The 9,644-nt window shown below is 38.0% G+C and overlaps 2 protein-coding genes across 2 annotated transcripts; both read left to right on the top strand.

The window, feature by feature from the left end:
* The first annotated feature begins 843 nt into the window (after window positions 1-843).
* Window positions 844-2,122, top strand: LOC145121669 (uncharacterized). Its single transcript, XM_079057383.1, has 3 exons — window positions 844-1,683; window positions 1,797-1,930; window positions 2,032-2,122. Exons 1-3 carry the CDS (start codon window positions 844-846, stop codon window positions 2,120-2,122), a joined length of 1,065 nt encoding a protein of 354 aa, XP_078913509.1.
* Window positions 2,123-7,563: 5,441 nt separating this feature from the next.
* On the top strand, window positions 7,564-8,529 carry LOC145121670 (uncharacterized). Its single transcript, XM_079057384.1, has one exon. It carries the CDS (start codon window positions 7,564-7,566, stop codon window positions 8,527-8,529), a length of 966 nt encoding a protein of 321 aa, XP_078913510.1.
* The last annotated feature ends 1,115 nt before the right edge of the window (window positions 8,530-9,644 follow it).

Below are 9,644 nucleotides of genomic sequence, written 5' to 3' on the forward strand. Positions count from 1 at the left end.
GTTGGTAAACTTGATTATATGTTAGTTGCTTTTATTTGGAAAACTAATTTTGCAAGTTATGCATGAAACGTAAATGTAATCATTCTATCAAGTTGTATCGTATCAAACTCAACAACATATTTGTTTTAACGAGTTCTATGAAACCCAAAACCTTATTTTAATGATTTGTACTCTATGTAAGTAAAGTTGTACCGGTCCAAACGGGTCCAAGAACCGGAAAACCCGGACCTGGACCCGGACACGTACATGGACACGGACACGATTCATCCGATCCGGTCCACGGTCCACAAAATTCTCCATAACCGGTCCGGTCCGGTTCGGTCCAAATGCTCACACCTAATATATATATATATATATATATATATATATATATATATATATATATATATATATAACATATGTGTGGCATGCATGCGTCGAGCGAAGTCACTCGCAACTTCTTCTTTTTGAAGTGTTCCATCACATGGTTAACTTCTTTGACGGGTCATTCTTTGTATGGTGAGATTTTCATTGGTGGGATCAAGTGACGGATGAAAAATATGAACCCTTATCTAACATATGTGTGGCATGCATAAGTCAAGCAAAAGTCACTGCAGCTTCTTCTTTTTGAAGTGTTCCATCAAATGGTTAACTTTTTTGAAGGGGTTCATTCTTTGTATGGTGAGATTTTCATTTGTGGGATGAAGTTTCGCAGAATAAACTTGAACCCTTCTTTGCTATTTAAAGTCTTAATTTCATATATTGCATTCGAACAAAGATATATTAGTTTTTAAGTCTTTGGCAAGAGAAATCCAAGATTTGCATCTCATAAAACCATTTCCTTTCCTGTGAAGGAACATAATCATGAGTTTTTACAACCAATTCTCTCAATCTTATGATTATCATCCACGACCATGCGAATGGGCCTATGCATTAAAAGCGAAGTTGGACGATCAAGAAAGGTACAGTTCACCTATGCCATTGATTGGGATGTATATCGCATTAGCATCTCTGTTTTGTATCCTTGCAATGGTGGCTGATCTATTACATGGCCTGAGGAACAGAAAACTATGGTTTCCATGTAAATACCTCACGCTGAATGCTGCTTCTCTCACCGTGATAGCTGTTGCAATAAAGCTACCCATGGATCTAACTAATCTAATGCCAGGCTATGTTGACCAGGCTGCAAAGCTTGGAAGCCTAGGCTTTATGTGCACCATGATGGTTAATTTATTGCCTTCTCTTGCATCCATGGACAGCAAGGAGCTTGTCACAAACATGATGGCTTTAGGTGTTCTGGTACTGACCTTGGTTGGGAATGTCTGCATTCAAATAAATACCGGAGTTCTATCATATCATGAAAGTAGCGATCCGTACTATTTCAAACTTCATTATAAAGAAATTTCCCCATCTTTCTCACGTTTAGAAGGCAATGGTTTGATAGCAACTATTTATGCGGGTATGCTACTCATGTTGCTGATAATATTTGCATGTTCATCTTTAGCCATTCTAAAGTCGAAGCAAATTCTGGAATCGAAATACCATGAAGCTCATGAAAAAGCTATAAAAGATCAAGAGCTTCAGCAACAAGGACAATTAACTATTGTGAAGCTAAAGAAGCATGTGAGCAACTACTGGATCATGGCAAGAACCGGAAGCCCCCAATTCATGACAGCTTGTTCTGCTACAACCGCTGCTTCTGGGGTAATATGTGCTTTTAGCACCATCTTACATATTGTTATTATGGTTTCCAATATTAGATCTCTAACTATAAGTCGGATTATAAGTGGTCGATGTCAGTGATTTTCATTATACAGTTTATTGGAGTCATTGTGGGTACAATTGCCCCACTTTCTAGATGTTTTGCCGTCTTAAGCTTTAAGTTGTCGGTAAAATGGATTTGGAACAATATCAAGGTCTTTAAAGTAGAAAGCTACTGGACTCAAAAGTTGTATGATTGGAAACTGAGTAGCACACCATTCCCATCCCGTAGCCGCAATTGCAAGATTGTGATCAAATATTTACAAATTCTTGTTCTCAACATCTGTATAGGATTTCAGAAGACAGTGGTGGTAGCATGCAAAATGATAGCTGTGATTCCAATTTTCTCTGTGATATGTGTCTTGTATTGTTTCTGTTGTAAAATACGACGGATCCAAATTGACTTAAATAATATTAGCTCAATGCGGAATGAGATCAAAAATTATCAAAACGTAATAATCACAACGTAATACGAATAAAATAAATAAAATAGAGACACAGGAATTTACGTGGAAACCCAAATCGGGAAAAAAAACCACGGGCGGAGGAAGCCGAGAAACAATTCACTATAATTTGCAGTGTTTACAGTGATTATGAAAGAGATTACAAATAGAGTGGGAGAGATAAAATACACGGTGGTGTATCAGTATATATATATGTAATGCATTTCTATATATACTTCAATGATATTAAACTTCTCTGGCCTAGGCTATTTTATAGCCAAGAATATCACACGTGAAGAGAAGAAAAATGTGCCGTCCAAAATTGTAGGCGCCTAATATTTGACCACCGTCCATTCTTCATTCAAATTCACATATATATTACTATAATATTAACCACCGTCCATTCTCATTTCCAAATTCACACTTATATTACTATTCATAGTCAAACTATGAATAGTAAATGATAAGTTACGGAAATAACCTCTGAACTATTTGCCACTTGCTAATTTTGGAGGTAACTTTTCCACAATCTCCACCTTGACATCAAAATTAAGCAAGTCATGCTTTACGATTAGTCAAAACCTATAACTCATCAAACTCTAAAACTTCCATAAGAACCTGCAATTTTATATAGAGAAAAAATTGTTTCCGAAAAAAATAAATAATACTTCCTCCACCTACGAGCCTTCAGGCTCAACTGCGATCAGAAACACCCACCATGTCCAAACATAATTTGAACTTGGCTATAGGAAGACTTTTAGTGAACATATCAGCGGGATTATAATCTGTATGAATCTTGTCCACAACACAATCGCCTTTTTCAATGATATCCCGCACAAAATGATAACGAATATCAATATGCTTAGTTCGGTCATGAAACATTTGATCTTTACTCAAGAAGATAGCACTCTGGTTGTCACAGAAAACTGTGGTCACCTTTATTCTATCATCGAGTTCTCCAAATAACCCCTTCAACCAGATATCTTCCTTAACTGCTTCTGTAATCGCCATGTACTCTGCCTCGGTAGAAGACAGGGCAACTGTAGACTGTAACTGGGCTTTCCAACTAACAACACAACCATTTAGAGTAAACACATATCCTGTAATTGATCTTCGTTTATCCAAATCTTTGCCATAATCTGAATCAACATATCCGAACACCCCAGTGTTAGATTTACCAAAACGTAAACACATAGAAGACGTACCACGTAAATAACGAAAAATCCACTGTACTGCTTTCCAGTGTTCTTTCCCCGGGTTCGCCATGTATCTACTAACCATGCTAACAGCATAAGCCAAATCAGGGCGCGTGCAGATCATAACATACATCAAAGATCCAACAGCACTAGAGTATGGAACACGTGCCATGTAAGCCATATCAGTCTCATTAGTAGGACTCAAAGCGGATGATAGCTTGAAATGAGCTGCAAAAGGTGTGTTGACAGACTTTGCTTCGTGCATACTGAAGCGTCTTAGGACTTTCTCAATATAACTTTTCTGAGAAAGATGCAAGATCCTAGACTTTCTGTCACGAATAATTTCCATACCTAAAATCTTTTTGGCAGCTCCTAAGTCCTTCATTTCAAATTCAGCTTTCAACTGGTCTTTTAACTTCTGAATCTCCTTCATATCTTTCGCTGCAATCAACATGTCATCCACGTACAAGAGTAAGTAGATCTTTGAACCATTGTCACCTTTCTTGAAATAAACGCAGCTATCATAGGTGCACCTGCTGAATTTGTGACTGGTCATGAAAGAATCGAACCTCTTGTACCATTGTCTAGGAGACTGCTTGAGGCCATAAAGAGATTTGTTCAACTTGCATACGTAGTTCTCCTTTCCAGGAACTACAAAACCTTCAGGTTGTTGCATAAAAATCTCTTCCTCAAGCTCACCATTTAGGAAAGCTGTAGTGACATCAAGTTGTTCTAACTCAAAATCGTTAGAAGCAACCAACCCCAACAATACACGAATGGAAGTATGTTTGACAACTGGGGAATAAATGTCAGTGTAATCAATAGCAGGAATCTGACTGTAGCCTTTAGCTACTAACCGAGCTTTGTATCTTGGTTTATCATTTTGGTTGACAGGTTCCTTGAGCTTGTAGACCCACTTGCATTTAACTGGTCTCTTCCCTTTCGGAATAGGAACTAAATTCCAAGTACTGTTTCGCTGCAAGGATTCCATCTCATTTTGCATAGCGAGCATCCAATCATTTGAGTCTTCAGATTTGATAGCCTCGTCATAATTCGCAGGCTCCGTTGCGGACTCAATATTATCAGCAACAATAAAAGCATATGCAACCAAATCAGATTCAGCATACCTCTTCGGAGGAATAATCTGTCTTCTCGGTCTATCTCTTGCAATGCTTGGAGTAGTAGCTTGTGGTTGTGAAGGTGTTGAATCTTCACCAACAACATGCTCATCCGACGAAGAAGAATCTTGATGCTGATTTGTACTCTGATTAGTGGTAGGTGAAGTAGGAAGCTCCACCTCCATTTGAGCATTCTCTTTATTTGCTTCGGATGATACATCTGATGCATCTGTTCTTTTAGAAGAGTCAGCAACTGGTTGAAATATAGCAGACTCATCAAAAGTAACATCTCTTGAGATGATAATTTTCTTCAAATCAAAGCTCCATAACTTGTAACCCTTTACACCTTGATTGTACCCAAGAAAAACGCATTTGATTGCTCTTGGTTCTAGCTTCCCATTGTCAACTCGTGCATACGCTGGACATCCGAATGGTTTTAAATCTGAATAATTTGCAGGTTTACCGGACCATAATTCAAACAGAGTTTTCTTCTCGATTGCTCGTGACGGTGATCGGTTGATAACATAGCAAGCAGTCGAAGCAGCCTCCGCCCAAAAAGACTTTGGCAATTTGGAATTAGAAAGCATACACCGGACCTTCTCCATAATGGTGCGATTCATTCTTTCAGCTACACCATTTTGTTGAGGTGAATGGACTACTGTGCGATGTCGAGTAATGCCTTCCTTTTGACAATAGACATTAAACTCTTCTGAGCAAATCTCAAGTCCATTATCCGTACGAAGATACTTTACCACCAGACCTGATTGCTTTTCAACCTGAACTTTCCAATTTCTGAAGGTAGAGAAAACGTCTCCTTTATTTTTTAAGAAGAAAGACCACACCTTCCTGGAGAAATCATCAATAATAGTGAGCATATAAATAGCTCCACCTTTTGAAGCAGCTCGAGCCGGTCCCCACAAATCCGAGTGAACATAATCAAGTGGTCCTTTCGTTGTATGGATACCACTTGCAAACCTCACTCGTTTTGCCTTGCCATATACACAGTCTTCACAGAAATCCAAATCAACAATCTTTTGTTGACCAAGTAAACCTCTTCGACTCAATTCTGACATGCCTTGAAAACTCATATGGCCGAGTCGAAGGTGCCAAAGACGGGACTGATCTGGATCATAAAAAGACTTTGACACAACAGCAGCATCACTCGAAATTGTTTGCCCGTCAAGAAAGTAAAGATCTGAGGTTTTTCGTTCGGCTCTCAGTTTGTCGGAACCGTCTTTGAATACCCTGAGAACTCCACCTTTACCAGCAAACTCGTATCCCTTTTTGTCAAAGGAACTGAGAGATAACAAGTTTCTTCTGAGGTCAGGAACATATCTAACATCCCCCATGGTTCGAATAACTCCGTCAAACATACGGATCCTGACTGAACCATGTCCAAGAACTGGACATGTAGTATTGTTACCCATCAACACATAGCCCTGGTTAACCTTTTCAAATGTGTAAAACCAACTTTTGTTGTGACACATATGAAAAGTACAACCAGAGTCGAGTATCCAATCACCAGTGGAATCTAGTTTATCTGAATAAACTGTCAAAAGTTCTCCAATACCTTCGACCTCAGCTAGATCGGCTTCACCCGAAGTGCTAGCTTGTTTACCATTTGCTGCCGTCTTCTCTTTTTCTTTGTTCTTCAACTTGAAGCATTCTTCAAGCACATGTCCCTTCTTATGACAATAGTTGCAAAACTTTCGTTTGCCTTTTGACTTGGATCTGGTTCTGTTGGAAGATTGAGAAGTTCTATTTCTCTCTGTTGTTCTTCCTCTGGCATTCAAACCTTCGGCTTTAGCATCACTTGAACCACCACCAGTAATATGCTTCATCTTCTCTTTTGAATCCAAAGCTGTATAGACTTCATCTAAAACTAGAGTGTCACGGCTATAGATAATAGTATCACGAAAATGGCTATAGGATTCTGGCAACGACGACAGTAAGAATAGAGCCAAGTCTTCATCTTCATACTGAACATCCATATTCTCTAAGTTATTTACTAACTCTTTAAATGTGGATATATGTTCAGTTAAAGAGCCTCCTTCAATCATCTTGAGATTGAACAATCGTTGCTTCAAATGCAACTTGTTTGGTAAGCTCTTGGTCATCAACAGTTGCTCCAACTTTAGCCATAAAGAAGCCGCTGACGTTTCTTTTAGAACATCTTGCAAAACATCGTTTGACAAGTGCAAACGAATCTGGGATAAAGCCTTCAGATCTTTCATCTCCTTTTCTTCTTCGGTCCATGTATCGGGCATCTTATTGAAACCCAATAGCGCCTTGTGTAAATCCATCTGAATGAGAATGTCTCTCATCTTTACTTGCCACAACGGAAATCGGGTGTTACGATCCAGTAGTGGAATATCGTATTTTACCGAAGACATGATTAATTACTCGATAAAATGATCCCAACGAGCTAATATCACAACCCGGATGCTCTGATACCAATTGTTGTAAAATACGACGGATCCAAATTGACTTAAATAATATTAGCTCAATGCGGAATGGGATCAAAAATTATCAAAGCGTAATAATCACAACGTAATACGAATAAAATAAATAAAATAGAGACACAGGAATTTACGTGGAAACCCAAATCGGGAAAAAAAACCACGGGCGGAGGAAGCCGATAAACAATTCACTATAATTTGCAGTGTTTACAGTGATTATGAAAGAGATTACAATAGAGTGGGAGAGATAAAATACACGGTGGTGTATAAGTATATATATATGTAATGCATTTCTATATATACTTCAATGATATTAAACTTCTCTGGCCAAGAATATCACACGTGAAGAGAAGAAAAATGTGCCGTCCAAAATTGTAGGCGCCTAATATTTGACCACCGTCCATTCTTCATTCAAATTCACATATATATTACTATAATATTAACCACCGTCCATTCTCATTTCCAAATTCACACTTATATTACTATTCATAGTCAAACTATGAATAGTAAATGATAAGTTACGGAAATAACCCCTGAACTATTTGCCACTTGCTAATTTTGGAGGTAACTTTTCCACAGTTTCCAATTTTGGAAGCGGTTAAAGGCCATGTTTAAGGCGTCGAGCATTGTGTTGGTACAAAATCCTGAGCAACAAGAAGGAAATGAAAATCTTAGTTGGTACGTTTTACAACTTCAAGAGGATATAGAGTTTGCTGAGACAACATTGAAAGGCATTTTAAAATCTGTGAACCGTTTGATCCAAAAGGCTGAAAAACAACAACCTAACAATCTTATGAAGCTTCTTGCGGAATCTAGAGGCTTTGAAGGGGTTGAAAAGTTTGAAAGCCATCATGTCCCTCCTTTAGTTGCAGAAGAATATCTGAATTGTTGGAGTTTGTCGTTGGTAACTCTGACATCCATCGCCATGTCTCTTCCTAACATCCAAAAGAACAAAGTCGATTGGTTGGTGAGTGGTGTGAGTGAAGGTCTTGTATATGTCAAACTTGTGGAAAAAACCCTCAATGCTACTGATAATCATGTAAGCATTCAAAAGGCAGCTGAAACTTTGTGGGTAGAAGTTGAAGTCTACCACAAGTGGTTAGGAAACAAGCTGCCAAAACCAAAGCCTAAAGTGAATACACTAGGACATATTCTACAATGGTTAAGGGATACAGCTAAAAACAAGGCCAATGAGGTGGAAAGCAAAAATGATAATTTCAAATACAGGTCTATTTGTGCCAATTTAATGTATCGTATCACCGAAACAATCCTGCTCTCATACCACGGTAACAATGACGAGATTAGCCAAGAGGAACTATTTGCCCTGTTATCATCAATGATTGCCGATATATTAGCTGCTTGTCTCACCAACTTACCTCAAGTCATTGCAATGAAATGCCACGAAAATGCCATAGAGAAAAGGGAGGCGAGTGTCCGAGCTGCAGCCCAACTTCTTGGTGAGACCACACATATAATCAACAGCCTTCAAGTTCGTGAACTTCCAAGTTTGAATCCAGACGAGTTAGCGTTTATTGACAAGTGGCGTGCTTACTTAAGCGACCCCTTTCCTTAATAAACACTACTGTAATTTGAGTAACCAAGCTTGTTTTATAAAGATTTGTTATAATTTCTTTTCTTTTCGCAAAAGATTATGTAATTTCCTTTAATGCATGTTTTAAGACTTGAATATGAACAGAGAAGTATTGGCCAATATGTTATTCACCGGCAACACCCTCCACCTAAAAAAAGTATTCTGAATTGAGTGGCCATGCACCTTCACCGAGTCTGTATCATTAGCATTCAGAAAGCACGTTGAGTTTGTGTTTATAGTTAATTTCCATGTTGAGTTTGGAATGGCCCACAATGATATCTCATTTTCCATAGTTCTGTCTTGATAACTGTAACACCCTTAAATTGGAAATTAGAATCCTATCAAAATTTCGGCATGAGAGACTTGACAAAAACTGACTCGAAACGAAAACTCCCAATTCGAAACCATAAACTCCCTAAATGAACATGAAATCAAGATGGTTTAGTGAGGGATCAAGATTTTGAATAATTGGTGGATGTTAGAAATTTAGAAGTATGATGGGGATTAGATCCGGTTCTAGGGTTAGAACCGTTGCCTGTGTTCGAGAACACATAATCTCCCAGATTAGTCAATGACTAGCTTTATTAATGGATAAATAAAAAAACCAATGTGTTGTAAAATACGACGGATCCAAATTGACTTAAATAATATTAGCTCAATGCGGAATGGGATCAAAAATTATCAAAGCGTAATAATCACAACGTAATACGAATAAAATAAATAGAATAGAGACACAGGAATTTACGTGGAAACCCAAATCGGGAAAAAAACCACGGGCGGAGGAAGCCGAGAAACAATTCACTATAATTTGCAGTGTTTACAGTGATTATGAAAGAGATTACAAATAGAGTGGGAGAGATAAAATACACGGTGGTGTATCAGTATATATATATGTAATGCTTTTCTATATATACTTCAATGATATTAAACTTCTCTGGCCTAGGCTATTTATAGCCAAGAATATCACACGTGAAGAGAAGAAAAATGTGCCGTCCAAAATTGTAGGCGCCTAATATTTGACCACCGTCCATTCTTCATTCAAATTCACATATATATTACTATAATATTAACCACCGTCCATTTTCATTTCCAAATTC

This window comes from Lactuca virosa, chromosome 6 (assembly GCF_052849685.1).
Source record: "Lactuca virosa cultivar CGN04683 chromosome 6, Lactuca_virosa_CGN04683_v6, whole genome shotgun sequence".
NCBI lineage: Eukaryota > Viridiplantae > Streptophyta > Magnoliopsida > Asterales > Asteraceae > Lactuca > Lactuca virosa.